The 18,693-nt window shown below is 43.5% G+C and overlaps 1 protein-coding gene across 2 annotated transcripts in view; it reads left to right on the forward strand.

The window, feature by feature from the left end:
- Positions 1-18,693, forward strand: part of RORA (RAR related orphan receptor A) — a 366,227-nt gene that overhangs the window by 292,106 nt on the left and 55,428 nt on the right. Inside the window, exon 1 of one of the 2 annotated variants that reach the window (XM_068409958.1) lies at positions 4,413-4,583. The exons of the other annotated variant lie outside the window; for it this stretch is intronic. Within the exon in view, the coding sequence (XP_068266059.1) occupies positions 4,553-4,583 (31 nt within the window). The 5' untranslated portion in view covers positions 4,413-4,552. Of the gene's footprint in view, positions 1-4,412; positions 4,584-18,693 lie in introns of those variants that run through there. 2 annotated transcript variants of the gene reach the window in all.

The raw sequence follows: 18,693 nt of genomic DNA on the forward strand, positions 1-18,693 counted from the left end.
TTCTATAGGTGTTTGAAGTAGTGAAAAATACTTGAACCTTTCTAAATGTTACTGCTATCTGTTTGAATCAATACAAGATTTCCTAAACATTTTAAAGAACTTCTTTCATTAAAAGCATATGAAAACTTCAGAAAAACAATTAAAAATATGCATGATTATGTAAATTTATGCTGCCAGTCTAAGCCCCTTTTTTTAAAGCAAAAACATAAGTGGAAAACTTAGTTCTAGGTTGTTTCAACAAAGTGAAGAAGCTGTCTCTGCTAAAACTGAAAATACGGAGGCCCTGGATGATTTATTGAAATGTATTTATATCATGTTTCTTTTCCACTAAGTAAAGTTTTCATCTCCATGGGAGAATACAGCATGCAGTCATTTCCCTGCAAGAGGATTTGCATGCAGTTGTGTGTGTGACAGTGATAGAGCAGTGGGTAAATGCTGTACCTCATAGTGGTTTGACAACTTCAGCTTCATAACAACCCTGTGTGGTTATAGCCCCTTCAGAGAGGGAGTTATTACGTGACACATTTTCTTCTTTTAAGTGCATTTTTTTCTCTTTGCTATATAGGGAAGGCAGGTGGTGGTTACACCCTACATTTATTATTCAAATCTTAAATTTTAGTGATAGGAGGTCTCAAAATTCTTCCTGAATTAAGCCTAACCATGCAGCTTCACTTGGGCAAGAGTACAAAACATGACCCAACAGTCTGCAGAAATGCTCCCCATTCATGTTCCAAGTTAGGACAACATAAACATCCCTCTTCAGTTAGTTGCATTTAAATGACCTCTTTGGGGACATCTCTGAACAAGTAGGTAGGAGTAGTTATTGGTTCATCTTGGAAGCTGAATTTATCACTTTGCTCAGTAGGTTTAAAAAGAGGTGGAGGAGGAGAGTTTTTCCATATTCTCTGTCCTGTGCTTAGAATACACAATTAAATATTGGTTCCCTGATTACTAGTGCTAATAGCCATCAGAGGTGTTTTCCCTTTCTTAGCAATTTAACACTTTTTTTTTTTTTTTTTTTTTTTTTTTTTTTGTACCTGGCAGAGGTCGAAAATGTTGCTAGAAACAGTTGCTTCCCTCTGTTGTGGAGGCTTGTGGTTAGGCTAACAAGTTGAACACCTTTTATACTGATATAACACGGAACAGTACCTGATAAGGTTACACAATATGTTAACGTCTTTAAACCAGCAAGCTAACATTTATAGTTCGCGGGTGTTGGAGTGTGGTTAGAATTCAAGTTTACGCTGTAGCAGACCCTAGTGCTCTCGGCTTCCCTCTGCTGTGGCGGGCCTCGGGACTGGCACATCAAAGGCAGGCGAGGGTGCAACTGCCTTGACTCTTTTTTATCTGTTGTGAAAGGGCAGGAGCCCACCCCGCACTCTCCTGGCTGTTTCATAAGCGGGCCACCACAGGGAGGAGTACGCTGAGCCACCCCAAGGGCTCAGAGCTGCTCTGTAGCGGCCACCAGCTCCCCACCAGTGCCAAGTCTGAAATGCAATTCCCCATTTTGCCAAAACAGCCACATTCTGGGGCCACAGACCAGCTGCAGCACGGTTTTGGAACCACCCACCTTTGGGGGCACGCTGGTAAGTGGGAGATGTGCGTGCTCCCTGCAAAGGGCGCAGTGGTGACCTGGCAGTTGGGTAGCAGGCCCAGCCGTCCCCCTGGGACCGACTACTGTCTTTTCTGAAGAAGAGGTGGCGTGAAGGATGAACACACGCTGTGGTCAGGGTCTACTTTGCAGGCTGCTAATTAGACTGAACCGTTAATACATAGATTTGACACCTTCAGGAGGTCTTTGGATGCAGAAATGGAGGAGAGAATTGCATGTAACCTCAGGTGTAGTTTCTCACCCCTGTGAAGAGTATGCAGCCTTGCAGTGCTTTACAGGTATTTATCAAGTGCTTAAGTAACAAGCACAATAGAGTACAAGCTTCTGGAAAATAGGAAGCATTCGTGTAAGTCAAATGAAATGTACAAACCAGTGAGAGCAATTGCGTGTAGAGTAAACTGTAATGCTGAGCAAGTATTATTTGACTGGCACATTGTGCTGTCATTGATACGGTGTCTGAACTCGAGTGAGACTTTCAGTATTGCAATAGTTTGGTAAACTGGGAGGAAACGAATTTTGGAGTAATAAGAATTTTCATAATGAGGTCAAACCAAGACAGAAAACTAAAGTGAGAATGGACGTGTTTATACATCCAGAAGTCAGTTAGCAGATGGCCCTAGATGGGATATTGATAACAGATAATAGACTATTTTAAGTATGCTCTTCTCACTTAAAATGTCTGATGGCCAATCTTCTGTAATTTTATGAAGCAACCATTGTAAGGCGTTTGTAAGAATGCAAAATCTGTGTTGCCTGCTTATTATCGAAGCCGTTTAGCACATCAGATGTCATTCCAGATTACCAGTTGCATTTCAGTTGGACTGGAAACAAACACAGATCAGTAATAATGTAGTGCTGTGTACCTTAAGGTTAAATGCCTGACAAGACAACTAGCGCTAATGGACTGTGACATTTTTCAGGCCACAAGTCTGGCATTACTTGCTGTGTCAGAATGAAATGTTTACAATGGTCTAACGACACATTACAATATATTAAGACATCATTCTTTTCTCTTGTGTGTGCTGCAAGTTTTCTGACTGCATCTAAATTCCACAGCAGCAGCAGATGGCCCACGTGTAAAAGCAGCATTTTCCAGGTTCTGAACAGGACAGTTAGTGGTATTTCATTCAGTCCAGGATGTTCTGTAAGGTTTCTGTTCAGTGTGTCACAACTTTAAAACATGTGCTGTGGATATAACTTTATGAACATAAACCCATCCGGGACCAGATCTGCCACTGAAACATTTCTGAGCAGTATCCCACTATACATGTAGTGCTATTGGTAGGACTGGCTTAGTGTAAGTAAGGGTGACAAACCCAGATCAAAAACTTTATGCCAAAGCTATCTGCCAAATTTACACTACTGCACCAGATTACCTCTTGGAATTTTTTTTAAATGAGGAAGATTCAAAACAATATTTTGCATTAATGGGACTTGAATGACTAGACTGATAAACGGTAAGTACACCTGGATAGTTTTGAATCATGTTTAAATAATATCAAACTGTATTAAGAACTCATTGAAGAAATAGGTAAGAATTATCCATTAGGGGCCATTTAATAGCAGATTCTTTGGTGTCCTCATCTCCTAAAGGCTCTCTCTAAATATAGGGCTTTGTTTCAAATATTACGATGCTTCCTCTGGCTTCTGTTTATCTATTTTCCCTTGTCTTATTTTTATTAAATGCTTATACTTCCAATTAAATTATTATTAAATGTTATATTCTGTCCCCTATTAAATAGCTTGTAATGCATCAATGCTTTTCTGCAGTTTCATGTTTTGTGACACTCTTCCAGTAGTTAAGACAGGAATTGGAAAAAATACTGGTTTTGTTAATGCTATTTTCACAAAAAAAAACCCTGTTGTGTTTTTTTTTATGGGTTGGATTTTTTTGTGTGTTCAATCTTCCACTGTTCCTCTTGTAGCATGGATGTGTGTATATCAATGATGCAAAGCTTCATCTCGCAAACTGACAGTATGCTGACAGCTGATGCTATAGAGTATATGAAAATAACTCCAGCAGTGGTATATGTTCCAAGTAAATCCTAAGAGACTATGAACTGATCACCAGACAGATTTAAAATGTAAATGCTGTTCTCCTTGATCATCAAGTCAACGACCGTTCAGCATATAGTTGTGTTATCCCAAGATGTGGCTTCAATACGGTTATTTTTTACTTAAAACACCACTTGTAAATCCTTCGGGGGGGGGGGGAACTTCAAGAGGGGACGGGGAAAAAAAGGGAAGCACGCTGACGGTGCTTCGAGGCCGCGTACCGGGTATGTGAGAAGCGACGATCGCTATCGCCCGCTCCGTTACGCGTGTGGCTGCCAGGACCGACACCGCAGCCCAGCCTCCCCGTTCTGTTCGTCGCTCGGTCATGGAGCCAAAGCCCCGTAACTCCGCGCTCCGTTTCCCAAGCGGCCAGCGCCAGCCGCCCCAGGCCGGGCTGGGGGGCCGATCCCCCGCGGACGGGGCCGCCGAGCGCCGCAGCCGGGGCCGCGCCCGCCGCCTCCCCGAGGCCGCGGCGGGCCCCCCGCTGACAGCGCGCTGCGGCGGGCGCGGCGGAAGGCCCCGGGGCGGGGGCAGCAGGGCGGCGAGGCAGGAGCCGGCGGAGCGGAGCCCCACGCCGGCGGGGGCGGTGCTGCCGGGCCCGGCTCGCCCCGTGACCGGCCGCCCGCGCCGCCCCTCGGCGGCGGCAGGGGAGGGGACGGAGCGAGCGGTGTAAACAAGGCGGGGGGCCGGGGCTGGCTTGATGTCAGCGGGTCACATGGAGCCTCATATGGGCCGGGGGATGGCGGCGCGGCGCGGCTTTCCGCTGGCAGGCGGCGGCTGTTGCTGAGGCGGCGGCGGTTCACGCCGAGGGCCCGGCCCGTCCCGCCTCCCCTCCCCGCCTCCCTGCCCGCCGCGCTCCGCTCCCCGCCGCTTCGCCCCTGACAAATGATGTGTTTTGTGCTCGCCGCGATGAAAGGTAGGCGCAGCCCGCGGGAGCCGCCGCGCCGCGGGGAAGGGGGGGAGCCCGGCCCGGGAGCGGTGGGGCCGGCCGGAGTCACGGTGCTCCGTGGCCTCCCCTCTCCGTGTGCCGGTGCCACCTCTCGGCGTCCCGTTCGTGTGGGGCGGCCCCGCTCGCCGCCGGGCGGCCTGCGGGAGCCCCGGGCCGGGGGTGGTGCTGCCTGTGCCTGCCGCGCCAGCCGGTGCGGGGACCTGGCCGGGCGGCCCCTGGAGCGGGGGGAGGTTTGTAGGAGCTCCCGGAGGGACGGGGTGGCTCGGTCCTTCCCGTGAGCGCCGGGCAGCGGCCGGGGCTGCCGCCGCTGCGCTGCCGCGGTGGTTCGGTGCAGGCGGCCGCGCCGCGCAGGGAGCGGAGCGGTGACCCCGCGGAGCCGCTGCCCTTTACACTGTCGCGTACAAGTTAGAGGATAAGAGACAGCTTATCTGCCAGCGCGGCTTTTCGGAGGGAGAGGTTGTGATCAGCGTGGTTGGAGTTGCATAAAGCGCAGACGAGCTGTCTGATCTTTCCACAAACCCTCGCAGAAAATACGTGCTGTAAAATCTGTCTGTAGCAGAGGGGGGAAGAACGGGCAGCATCCTGGAGGTATCTGAGGGGGCTAACGTGGCATCTTAAGCGACAGCTGCTCATTTTTAAAAGGCTTTGGAATAACAGGAAAAATTAGAGCTACTACTTAGTGATTCTTTTTTTTAAACCTGAAGTTTTCTCTGCTTGCCGATCTGAGTCCTTAATGAGGGGCAATGTCGGACTGAGGAGAGTCAAACGAAGTTTTTGATGAGAAATCAAAAGTTTAGAGGTATGTTTTCAGTGTGCCCTGTTTCCTAATAAAATGAGGTCCACAGTAGAACTTTGCATTGCAGCATTTTTAAAGTTATAGTTGTTTTTTTTAAAAAAAAATCTAAACCCAGTAACCATCTTATTTAAATATGATATTCTTTCATAGTAATCTAAAGAGCATCACTGTTGACATTTGAATTCAGTGCCCCTACTAAAATACTAAATCTGTGCCCTTTAAAATATTTTCATGGATTTTGTAGGTAAAGTTTCTCTTTTTTTTAAAAAAAAATAATTACTTGGAAAAAGAAGATTGAATCCTGCTTCAGCTAGAGACTGTTTGCTTTTTTTTTCCACTTTGCAAGAGCGGTAGGTAATGCGCACCAATAGCAGCATAGTGTTTGAGGCACGGTTATTTTCAATTACTAGGCTTCCTTTTCTTCTTGGAGAGAAGCCTATGTGAATAAAAAATAAAAGCACTATATTCATTAATCATTAGCCATGCTGAATGTATTTGGCAAGAAAACGTAATTCGGTTTGTTCAAATACTTGCATCTAACAAAAGAAAATGTATTTTTTTTAAGTGCAAACTACATGGATATTTTAGCAGTCCCTTAGAATTCTATGTATTCTGATAAGGTAGTTTTTCAGTGTATCCCTTACGAGCCTGTTAGAACCATGAAATCAACTAAACACATTTTTTTAAAAAAGAAAAGAAGGAAAGTAAACAAATTTTTTAAAAAATGGAAGGTGTAATTGTCTTATATGCTTCTGGACAGAGACCTAAGGTTGTGTTGTAAAAGAGCAGGCAGATGATTTTCAACAACTCAACTTTGAAATTTTTTTTACCCTCTCGGGAGTTTCATTTAAACCAATTTCCACACTGATGTAAAATCTTGGCAGAGTCCAGCTTTTGGGTTTTAAAGTGTAATTCTTAATGGCTTTATTATGAAAATATTTAGGTCTTTGTATTTCTGACAGAATACTTCCATGGTACATTTCATTCATGTTTAATACTGTTTCATTTTCTAGTGCATTGAAAAAACTTTCTTGGTTTCTTATCCTTTCTCTAATTTGCTGGAGAGGGTTCAGCTGGAGGAAATATGTTGTTGTTTGTCTTAAAGTGTCCTCTGACTGCCCTGAAATAATAGATCCGCACTCCAATATTGTGATTTGAGCGAAGTAGACCAGTAGCATAGGGAATGCAGTTTTATATAAGCTCAAGGGCACAAGGGAAAAATGTAAAACGTGTAGGTGAATTGAACATTTTATGTATTCTCGGTGCTGTAATGGCATCTTTTGGGGCTTCTGATCTTTTACAGTTCTGAAGTTGAAGTGCAGAAAATTATGGTCTGCAGGAGAATAGGGGATGTTACAGATTTTCATATTGGATATTTCTTTTTTAAGTGAGAGAGTATTAATTCCTTTCCTGTTGCTGTTCAGGTAGCCCAAATTGATACCATGTGAAATTAATTTGCAAGTCATTATATTTTTCACGCAGCATACTGTTTTGGCAAACGTACTTTCTTTCATTTTGAAAAGTTCTCAGACTTGTAGACTGTATACAGGTTTGAATGAGTACGGATTTTGGCCAGCTGTCAGCACATCGATAGCTGCACTAGTACAGTTAAAGAGCTGGAAAACAGCCTAGTCCAACGAAGAGGCTGGTTGTGTCCGTAAGCCTGCATGGTAAGAAATGTAACTTTCTGGTTTTAAGCAGAGGAGAGAGGTTTTTTTCTGATCTATTTCTAAGAAAATAGGTAGTGGCAAAGCATCAAAGTTCATAATGACTGAGTAAGTGTTTTGCAGGTTGATGGGCTTTTAAAAATTATTTATCAACTATTGCTAGTCTGTGTAGAGGATTCAGGAAGCCTTAGGTTCTTAGTTTAGAATATATACAGGCCAGTTAACCAGCTGATAAGCTTTAAGGGAGAGTGCAACTTTACGTGCTTACCAGTAAAAGTTTGCAAAGAAATCAGATAATTTTGCCAGCATATTCATTGGTACGGATCTTATTCCTGCGAGAGTCTTCACTGGCAGAAGCTTCAAGGTCAGCTTCAAGGAGAATAGTACGAAGTGCTGTGAATTTGTGAGCAAATACTCAGTGCTGGAGTAGAATGTGGATTCAATTGTCATGCCAGGACATAACTGGAGGTGAGCCCAAGACAGAGGGAGCTAGATTCCAAAATGTGGTGTTTTACTTTTTTTTGTACCTACTTTGTAGACAGACGGGTGAATCGGGACTGGTGTTGGTGAGAGCTGAAGTACTTCTCTTGTGCTATCATCAGACCCAGACAGAGCAGTTTGGTCTACTGATGAGTTTATAAAGTACGAAAATGAACCTAGCAATAGTTTTCTTGTCCTTCCTATGAACATTTCTAAATAGAGATTGGTGGGAAAGTAGATGTAAATTTTCTAAGCTTTTTCTGTTGGGTGTATTTACTGTTAAGGTAGAAATTGAGCTACTAATCCTGACTTCTGCTGTGTGGACATGAACAAAGTTGAATCTGTTGCTGTTTTGTGGAGAATAGACCAGATGAGTACGATCAGTTGTTAATTGGTTCTAAGGAAAATTGTTTCACTTTGGGGATCTGTGCTTGGATCATTGGAAGTATAACTAGTTTTTTTACTGACAGCGTCAGTCAGAATACTTATTTAGAGAGACCCCACCTGCAGTACTGCATTCAGCTCTGGGGCCCCCAACATAAGAAGGACATGGAGCTGTTGGAGCGAGTCCAGAGGAGGGCCATGAAGATGATCAGAGGGCTGGAACACCTCTCCTATGAAGACAAGCTGAGAGAGTTGGGGCTCTTCAGCCTGGAGAAGAGAAGGCTCTGGGGAGACCTCATAGCAGCCTTCCAGTACCTGAAGGGGGCCTACAGGAAAGCGGGAGAGGGGCTTTTTACAAGGACAAGTAGTGACAGGACAAGGGGGAATGGTTTTAAACTGAGAGATGGTAGATTTAGATTAGATATTAGGAAGAAATTCTTTACTGTGAGGGTGGTGAGACACTGGAACAGGTTGCCCAGAGAAGCTGTGGCTGCCCCCTCTCTGCCTGTGTTCAAGGCCAGGTTGGATGGGGCTTTGAGCAACCTGGTCTAGTGGAAAGGTGTCCCTGCCCATGGCAGGGGGGTTGGAACTAGATGATCTTTAAGGTCCCTTCCAGCCCAAACCATTCTATGATTCTGTGAAATAGACTCTGGTTTCCTTATTAGTGCACATGATTTTTGGATCTTACTGTATTTTTTCTGACTACCTGAACTGCGGTTGTGCAGAGAAGCAGGATTTCCCTTGCTGCCTGGCTGTAGTGCTCATGCTTTACTTGCAGCAACCTCCACGCTCCGGACTGAGCAGAGCCAGGTTGCTTGGAGGCTGTCCGTCCGGGGATTTATGCAGTACTCCTTACTGTGGGTGAGCTTTTCTGAGTCTATCAAGCCTGACCTTTTAACGTGTTTTTTGTCATGTATCTCAGCGCCAACCTGCCAGCACATCAGTAATTACTTTGTGTTTTTCAGCAGTAAACAACTGCCTATGGAAAAAATATGTTGCTATAGGTTTAAAAAGAAGTTACTTCACAAACTGAAGTATGCTTAAATTTGCCTTCACTGTGGCACTATTGAAAGTTAAATCCAATTTAGCAAACACCTTGGGACAGAACTTCTGTTGACTAAATATTAACAGAATCTGGCCTTTGGAATTGCTAGCTGAGAGGCTGTTTTCTTGCTGCGTTGATTTTGTATGACTGATCTGAATGACTTACTTGTACCTAAGACATTTGTTGCATCACGTTCACAGGATAAGATTGGTTTGAGGTTTATTGCTGAAATGTATTTTTCAGGCCCTTTGAAAGACTCTCAAGATTTGCAAGTAAAAGAAGAGGAAATCTGTATGTCTCACTCTGCGATAATCAAAGGCAGTTGTATGCTCTGTACAAGTATCAGTTGGGGACACTCCTTTCAAGTAGGGAGAATCTGTATGTCCTGTTTAAGTCAGCGAAAACTGGGTGCTGACTGTCTTGCTAGATCAAACTCTTTAAACTTACGTACAGCTCTTGCCTAGCTAAAATGGTGAGCCTGTTCCAACTAGCTGGCAATACAATCTTAAAAATCATTCTTCTAGGATAGTTCTGAATAATTGGGGCAAAACTGAAGTGGTCTGTGGACACCACGCAGGGACTTCTGTACCTTTTTAAAAAAAAAGTCCCTGAAGGGATGAGGCTGCAGAGGTGGGTAGTTAGGCATCGCTGGTGGTTGGATTGGGGCTCTGCACAAATGTGAAATGCCATCACGTTTTATCCGGTGAGCTGATGTGGGGAGTGGGGGGGAGATGGCAGCTGGTTCAGCACGTGAGGCAGGGTAATGGCCTGCAGCTTCACGGCTCGGCTCTGCAGTGGGGAGGTGAGTGTTTGTATTGGCATTTATTAGTTCGGGGAGTAGTGTCTAGAAACCTCGGTCAGGAACTGAGCCCTCTTTATATCGAGTACTTCCCCAGCGCGTATGGAAAAGACTGATGTATTTACTCATTCTGCCTTATAGAGAGCCTTGCATGTTTGGGGGGTTTTTTAGGATGATGTAGCACTCAATTTTAACCTTAAGGGGTTTTAAATCTTCTTTCTTGCTTTTCTTGCCTACAGTACAGTATAGAAATGATCGCTATCATGTACTAATTACCAGCAGGGTTGTTAGTATTTCATCTTCGCTACACAGAATTCTAAATTGTTACATTTGTTTCTAAACTATATGTACTAAATCAGAACTGTCAAGTCTTTATGTCTCGCCTGAGTAGATACATGTAACTTTGTCTGACTTCGCAATTCTCTGTCTAGTACTAGATGAAGTTGAGATGCACCATGTTCTTTTTTTTCTTTGCATTCACTTGAGATAAGTTTTAGTAGCGTGCAAAATAACTGCGCATGACAAGAATTAGTTATTACGGTCAGACTTGATACGTTTTAGAATGTTACTCTGTTTTTTTTCATTTGCAACGAGAGAAAAAAAATAAATATTCATCTTTCTTGTGTTGTGAGCTGTAATTTGCAATTACAGCTGATAACTCCTGAGATCAAGCAAGTGGTAGTTCTCTCCTTTTGTGATTTGTCTTTTCCTTGAGGACTGATATCTAAGGGATGTGCACATAACTAATGGTGCAGAAACTGTCTTCTAAACCTCACGCTTCTTTTTGAAGATCAGTTTTTTCTCTTTTTTTGCAATAAACATTAACAGGGGAGGGGAGGATTCTGTCCTTCAAGAATGAGAAAAAGGTGACTCTGTACAGAGCAAACCTCTCTGCTTGTTGGATGAAAAAAAACCCCACAGACTGAAAAGTTGAAGCAGAAAGCCTTGTTAGGGGATCTGGCAGATAGACTTTCTTCTTAGTTTCATACTGTTTTAAAGGGAGCCTTGCCTGTGGTTAACAAAGTCTTTAGTGTGCTCAGGTTTTTTTCACTTTTCTTGCTAGAGGCATTTGGGCTAAGAAGTTCTGCAAAATATAGGCTGGCAAGCTCGGTGCAGTTTCAGGCTGCTTCCCAGTTGCCTGCACCTTATGTTGAGAACCCCAGGGAGTGACTCAGGGCAGCAGTGACTCACGGGGTGTCGTGCTGTTCCCCTCTTCAGAGTGGGGGTTAGCTGCAGTAGGGAGCTTGCTGACAGACTTGGAAGAGTCAGTGTGCTGGAGAGAGCCCCCTGCAGTACCAGCACTCTACACTGAGGTAGTCTGCCGGCACAGGTTCCCACACAGATTCCCATTTTTGTGGAAAAATGTAATTAAATTGGCATTTTCCTCCCTTTCCCTTTTTGGTGTCAGGGGAAGGTGAAGCCTTCATGCTGATAAGAGCAAATGGATATCCAGGAAAATCTGAGTCCAGTGTTGTGAACGTTAGGGCATCTCTCTTGCATCTACTGCCACTTGCTTTGTGTGTATGTACTGTCTGCTCAGAAGCACAAAGCTGAAGCTGTTACTAGCCATGGAGTTGCAGTCTCTGAGATGGCTGATGCTCCCTGTGCTCCTTGGCTGCAGCCTAATGTGAATCTCTGACATTTAAAGCTCTCACAAGTGCAAGAGTTGCCCCCAGAGAAGTCTGGAGGTTCCACAGCAGTGTTATGGGGGTAGCCTGCTGCCGTCACCATCAAACATAGCCCATGTGTTCACTGCACTTTGCGAATGCAGCTGGGTGCAGGTCATCTTAGTGTGAACCTGCAGTGGTCAGCAGCACCCACTGCTGCTGCCTTTTAATGTACAGCCTGGCTCCACTACACTTAAGCAGTTGACTTCAGTAAGGTCACGATTCCTCTGCGTTTTCTGTTCTCTTTCCTGTGTGGTGGAGAGTGATGCCAGGACCCATAGCTCGTGGCTCTTCTCTTTGTGCGATTCCAGCCTTTGGGCCTTTTGTCATGCTACGTACATAGCCATCTGGGCTAAAATCAATGTCGAGAGAGGTATAATCATCCCAGCTTTCATTTTAAGAGCATTTATCTCAAAGCTTAATTAAAGCTACTTGGATGTAAATAAGCCTAACCTCTTCACTTCTGAACAATGCAAATAAAATAGTCAGCATACTTATAGGGTATCAGCCGCATAATTATCGTGAAATGTTTGTGTTCTTTGAAATACTGTGCTATTTATTGCCATTGAATCCTGGGACAAGGTGCTTCATAAAACCAACTGCATGACTCTTTATTTATGCACTTCAGAAGTTGTTGATCATTCTCAAACGAGGGGGCGGAAAAGTGACATTAAGTCTTTACATAGACAGATGCCCTGTGACAAAGGGTTTGTCAGAGTGTCCGTTCAGACGGAAGTGACCACAAACTGGAGTTTTGTCTGGTTGACAGAGTGCCATGGGCCATGTTTCTGCGTGCCAGGGTTGCTTTCCCTGGCTCTAGGTGGTGCTGGTCAGAGGTGCAGCGGGCACCTGGCCCGGCACGGCTGGCATGGCGGCTGCGCTTGGGCCTCCTGCCACCTCCACTCACAGCTGGTGCGTGGGGAATGCTTTCTGCACTGCCGACGAAAAATAAGGAAAAGGTCCTGTCACCATTTGCACGTGCTGTCTTCTGCAGTGTACTGTTGGTTTAGTATTCTTAAAGTCCTAAATACTTTGTTGTTCTTGCTGTTATTTTGTTAACTACACGAAACAGAAACCCGGGGGAAGGATGCAGTATGGCCATGGCTTCTGCTTCCAGCTCTCGCAGGTACCGAGAGCTGATGTATTTGGCTCTGGTGGTGCAGTTATACAAGTGAGGTACGGTGGTATTTTGAACTGCTTTAGTTAAGTCATTTTAAAAGGCTGGGTTGCATGCATGTGAAATGCAGTTGAAAGTCGTCGTTTCAGCTGACTTATTTTGGACAGAATTGTCTTAGTTGTAAATAGCAATTTCAGAATAGCTGAATCGGAACAGTGGGAATAGGATTGTATGCAGGGCCTCAGGTTTTCAGTCTCCACCGCAGTTTGAAAGGGGACAAGGCTGTGCTCGGACATATGTTTGTGGTACTGAATTTCTACCTCTTTCTCCAAAACACTGGGAAAGTCAGGACTGGCTCAGTAATTTTCTCCCTTCATCCAAGTATCATTGACTGTTTAAGGCCTAGTACGATTTACACACTCCAATTGGAAATCAAGTTCTCATTGTGTGTGGCACTTATTTTGCACCTCTTGTGAGACTGCCAGGGGTCTTAGGAGTTGATGCTGTGCCATGCCGTGGGTTAAGTGCACCTAAAACTTAAATGAGCTGATGTTTACCTGGCTCTTAATTCTGAGGAGAGAAGCACTCTCTTGTCCAGCCTCCTCTACTTGGACCTGTGCCTAATGAGACATGATTGGAGATGTCATTTATGTTCTTCTCACCCCAAAAGGAGGTTAAATTTTCTCTAAGCCCCAGGTGCTCTTTGCCTGAAGCCTTTAGTCTAGGTAGAGTGTAGGAGGCCAGTAAAAAGTGATCCCTGGTCATCAGAGCATTTGGAGGGTCCTTTCTGTACATAGGCATTTGCATGCTTTAATTCTGTCTTACATGTGAATGGTATAAATTACTGTAGTAGTTGACAGGAGCAGCAGTAGCTGCTGTCTTCCTGTATCAACTGTAATGTTACTCATAATGGGTGCATTTTTCCATTCAGCTAAATTAATTAGCTCATCTTTGTTTGATTTGGTAGAGTAGTTATTGTGGGAAAACACACATTTTCTAGTATATTTATAGTGATTGCTTGAAGCTCAATTGGGGAATTAAAAATCCCGTCTTCTGCACTGCAGAAAACTGCTTGTTATAGATTGCCACTGGTTTTTCCCCTCCTTGGACTTCCTCCTTCTGGTTTACTATAGAAATGTTTGTATACTGGGTGTTATATTATTAGTAACCAATTTTGGAGCATTGAAATGTAAGTGAAACTACTGGTTGGTACTAGACCCACATACATACATCAGGCTGGAGCACTCTAAGCTTTTGGAGGTGTGTTTTCAACTATTGCTGCAGGGTCACGCTCAGCCACGCAGAGAGGGGCAGATTGTTAGTGATCGTCTGGAGTAGCTGAGCTTACGCTCAGCGTTGTTTTCCTTCAAAGGGACACTGCCTGCAATTGTTAGATTGACAGAGAAGTATTGTGTTAGGCTTTGGGTAGAGTTTTTCTTGTACTGTGGGTGCATTATTGAATTAAAAGAAGTATTTGCTTAAAATATGAGTACATAAAGATGTTTATAACTGCTGGATGGATTCTTGTATCAACAGATAATAAAAAACCCAGACAGGTTAATTAAAGAGCCAGAGATGTTTCATTTGAGAAACCTCATATACATAGGCGCCTTCTAAATGGCTGAGGAAAACAGGCCCAGAGCATTCCTCCCTCCCTCCCCAGATGCTCCCCAGCGATAGCAGGAAGAGCAGCAGTGCTTGGCAGCACCTGTGGCAGCCACAAGTGGGGAAAGGCACTGGGCTGGTGCTGAGGCGTAGGGCCTGGAGTGGGGCCAGTGGAGGGAGCTAAAGAAAGGAATTGATTTTCCTATTGTTCTCTTCAAGGAGGATCAAAATTCTCTCTCCTGCCTCCTGCACGGGATGCTTCGATGGAAACTCTATGTGAAACCTCTCAGTAACACGAGCGGTATCTCACCCTTGTGTTGTTCTCGGTGGGTTATTTTACTGCACATGATAGAATCTGGGTGAGCACTGAGAACTAACTTTTGTTTGGACCTGAAAAGGCCATGAAAATGTGATGTTTCCAGTATTGCTACAGCTGGCTCTATTTGATCAGATTTCTTAAAAATCTACTGGTATCTCTGGGAATAACTTAGCAGTTCCCAGCCAGAAAGGTGGAGCGCAGCACCTGGCTGCCTGGCATGGCTAGCACTGGAATGCTCCCTCCTTGGAATACATCCAGCTCTTAACACCCACTTTTCGTTACTGAGCTGCTAGATATTTTTGAAAAAGAGGAATCGGTATCCGTAACAAATTTGTTTCATTTTAGATTCTTTTTTCTCTCTTACTAAAAATGACTAAGCTATAATATGATTTCCTCGCTTTAAAATTTTAGCTTGAGATTAAAATGTTCCAAGTAGTACATTTCTGTGGCCGGTACACCGAGGGTGTATCTTTAAACTAGCTGGCTTGGAGAGGGGCATCAGTAGCAGTACTGGTTTTGTTGTGGAAACCTAGAGCTTAGTATGGGGAAACGTTCCTTCCTTACTGTCACTGTTCCAAAATATTCTAATTTTCTTCTGGTGTTTTCCATCTCAACCACAGTGTTTATACTTAGAGAAAGGAAAATAGCCAAACATAAAGGTCACTGTAAAGCAGAGACCTTTTGAATGGCAAAATCTCACTCCAAAGAATTTCTGCTCTTACGATTGATTTAAAAGCCCTCTCCAAAGTGCTTCAGAATGGAAACTCCTTTGTATGTCTCACACTGGCAGCTCTAGCAGGGACTGGTGGTAAATTTGCACTTTATAACATGTTATTCTGCCAACGTTGATTAGTGTTTTGTCACAGAAGTAACTAACTTTGTAATTTAATCTGCCTTGGTACTGTCAGTCTAAAATTTTATGTATACACTTTGCATTGTGGAAAAACTGCACTGCAGAGGCTACCTCTGGCTCTGGAAGTCCCTGAACTGTACACGGGTGGAGGCTGGCAGAGGGGCCGGAGAGGTACCACTACATGCTTGCCTTGGCTTTATGCTATTCCCAATGCAACTACTGCTGGTCACTGCTAGAGTCCAGGCACCATCCTGAATTATCTAAGAGAAACTGAGGAAATGCATACTTGACTAGGTAATTATGCTTTATGTTAAATACATTCAGATATATTAGCTAATGCTTGTATTAATTTGTAATACTTGAAAAACCTGATCGGATCTCAGTTTTTAATCAAGTTATCATTCCAGAAGAGTAGCACAGTTCTTGTGGAAATTCTGAAAACAAGTTACTAAGAAATCTGACTCATAAAGCAAGTGCCTCATGAAATTTGGATGTTTAGAAGGGGAAATGACTGGCAGCTCCTCTTGTAAGCACGCTAGTTGCAATAAAGAATAAAAGTTCAACATCAAAGAGTTCACCGCTTAGTCTGTGGCATATTCGTACATCAAAGACCAAATACAGGACAAAAGGAACTGTATAGAGATACAGTTCAGCCTTGCAGACAGGTCCCTGTGGAATGCTAGAGAGAGCTGCTTTCACAATGTGGAAATTATCTCTGGCACATCTTCGTTTCTGATTTGGGGAATAGGTAAGATTAAGAATTAAAAGCAGTGTCTCAGAATCCAGTCTTGCCAATATACTAGGTAAGAGCATCTGAGCTTACGTGATGTCAGCAGTGCTGTTGCTCTGTGCGGTGTGACTCGTGTATAAACATGGGTGACAGATAGGAAGTATGTGTGCAACACTACCATTTCACTGGGTGGGGGAGGATGTGCAAGAGGTACATAAAATACATAAACGAAAGCTAAATATCTAATTTTGGATCAATTTTTTTTAATATATTATTATGCCTGTGGTCAAATACTGCATCGTGCTGCCCAAAGAGGTTGTGGAGTCTCCGTTCTTGGAGATATTCAAACCTTGACTGGACACAACCCTGAGCTGTAGTTGACCCTTCTTTGAGCAGGTGCTGCACCAAGCGATCTCCAGAGGTGCCCTCCAACATCAACTCTTCTATGACAATAACACTTTTATAGTAAGGCAGCTGTCTACTTCTATTTTTAGTTATGACCCCTCCTAATACAAGACACAGATCAGCCAAAAATGTTACCAGCTGCAGCACAGCAAAAGTCCACCAAACTGTTTGGTTTTGTTTTTGGTTTTTTTTTTTTACTGCTTTTTCTGAGTTTTTGTAGTGTGGAAGCTGGATGTGGTTTTGTTGATTTGGACTTTTAGTAGTTTGTTCTGGTTTTGGTTTTGTGGGTTTTTTTTAAATCCTGAATTCTCCCTTAAATTAATGAGAAAGTTTGTGGATGTCTGCCTTAGAACTAAACAAAAGTGATATCGGGTACCTAGAGCACGCGTCCTCTTTCAGAACAAGGCAGGACATGAGAGTTGATCACAGAAAATTGTTGGGCTGCTGCTGACGAATTGTTGGTAGCATTGTGTTGAAGGCAATGGAGACTTCACTATGAATTTGAATGTATCTGGATTAATATTGAAGTAGGTCACATCAGTTCTTCAGTTTCAGTCTGTCTTCTTTATTTGTATTTCTTGTCTATAAGTGCTGACTGCTTATGTGGTATATAAAAACGTTAATCACAAAATCCAGACTAAATCTGAGTTCTCCAAAGTTCAAGTGTGCTCAGATCAATGGTTTTAATACCAGTTTCGCTTTTTATGGAAATAGTATTGTCAGCAGACTCTTATTTATTTTATTGCAGGACTAAAAATAGTTACAATCTCATGGAATCATTAAGAAATACAAAGGGTTTCTGTTAAAAACCCTAGGGAAACCTGATTAGGGGTACTACTGTATAATTAATTGGTGTGCTACTGCACTTAGAGAAGTAGTGCATCAGTAAACAGAAGTCAGAATGTAAGAGGATAAGAAGAACTGCTGGGAATTGTGTAAAGACATCAAGGCTTGAAAATAACTGTTTGGGCACCTCAGGAGAGACGAGCATTTGCATTTGGTGGAAGGACGGAAGGCTCTCCAGAAGGCCAGGACAGGGGGAACTGCGAAGGCTCAGGCTTGTGCTTAGCACTTTCTTTTGCCAATGAAACAGCTGTAAACACCTTTGATATTACTGGTCGCAGTATTCCCTACTACCTTCAATTTGATGTTTTGATAGTTCCCTAGATTATATTCTTATATTTTTAAAACAGTGTCAGGTTAAGTTTTGTTAAAATGTTCCTTTTGTTAATACTGTGCTTTAAATACATTCGTTCTAATAATTAAGTTGTTGCTCGATATATGAAATGGATCACTGATTTGTGCCATTGTTTGTCTTGTTTGCTTTGAGACTTAGAAATAATTGTCAGCAAGTAGTCTGTAATTATCTCTTTGGAAAAGTTAGTCTCTTCTGTAACATTACTGTAAAGAGATGCAGTGGTTGCATATGTAGAGATCAGGGGGACGTGATGATACACGAATGAATTATTCTTCCAGAAATATGGTTAAAACTTGTATCAAATCCTTTGCTGCTACTCTGTTGCAATAACGTTACCTGGAGAAAGAACTCCATCCTGGGACAGTAAGTGTACCGCGAGGAGTCCCTGTGGCCAAGGGGGAAGAAGGAGCTATTACCACGAGCTCCTGGCACTTCAGAAATGTTAACTCTTGGCAGTTTGAGGAAGACGTGACAGGGAAAATAGGTTCATATTTTTCTTTTTAGAGAAAAAGGTAACATAGCTATTTTGAAGGAGGCCTGTTTCTGTGTCTATTGCCTCACCCTGTTGGTGGGGAGAAATGAGCTGTACTTGACGAGCTTTACTGACTAAGTGGCTTTACCTGGATCTTGCAACACGCTTGAGTCCTTCTAATAGCACCACTCGCTTCTGCACACAAGGGCATTGGGGAGAGCTGAGGATGCTCAACGCGTTGAAATCAAGCCTTTGCTCAGGAAATTATAATAATTGGTTGTAAATAGTGACCATTGCTCTCAAGTAAATGTGATGGCTGCGTGTGTACTTTGCTCTGAGGGATTAGCAGCAGATGTGTTTGTACCTTGCTGTTAAAAGAAGGCGGAGGCTTCTTCACTTGAGTATGTCAAGTCCTGGCCTGCTAGCTGGCAGAGAGCGTGTTTGGAAGAGACGGGAGCTTTACATTTTAGAAAGACTAATCAAATGAATTCAATTTATATGCTAAACTGAAGGAACTTTTCAAAGAGGTTGCTTTTGAAT

The sequence above is a fragment of the Nyctibius grandis genome, chromosome 11 (assembly GCF_013368605.1).
Source record: "Nyctibius grandis isolate bNycGra1 chromosome 11, bNycGra1.pri, whole genome shotgun sequence".
In the NCBI taxonomy this organism is placed as follows: domain Eukaryota; kingdom Metazoa; phylum Chordata; class Aves; order Nyctibiiformes; family Nyctibiidae; genus Nyctibius; species Nyctibius grandis.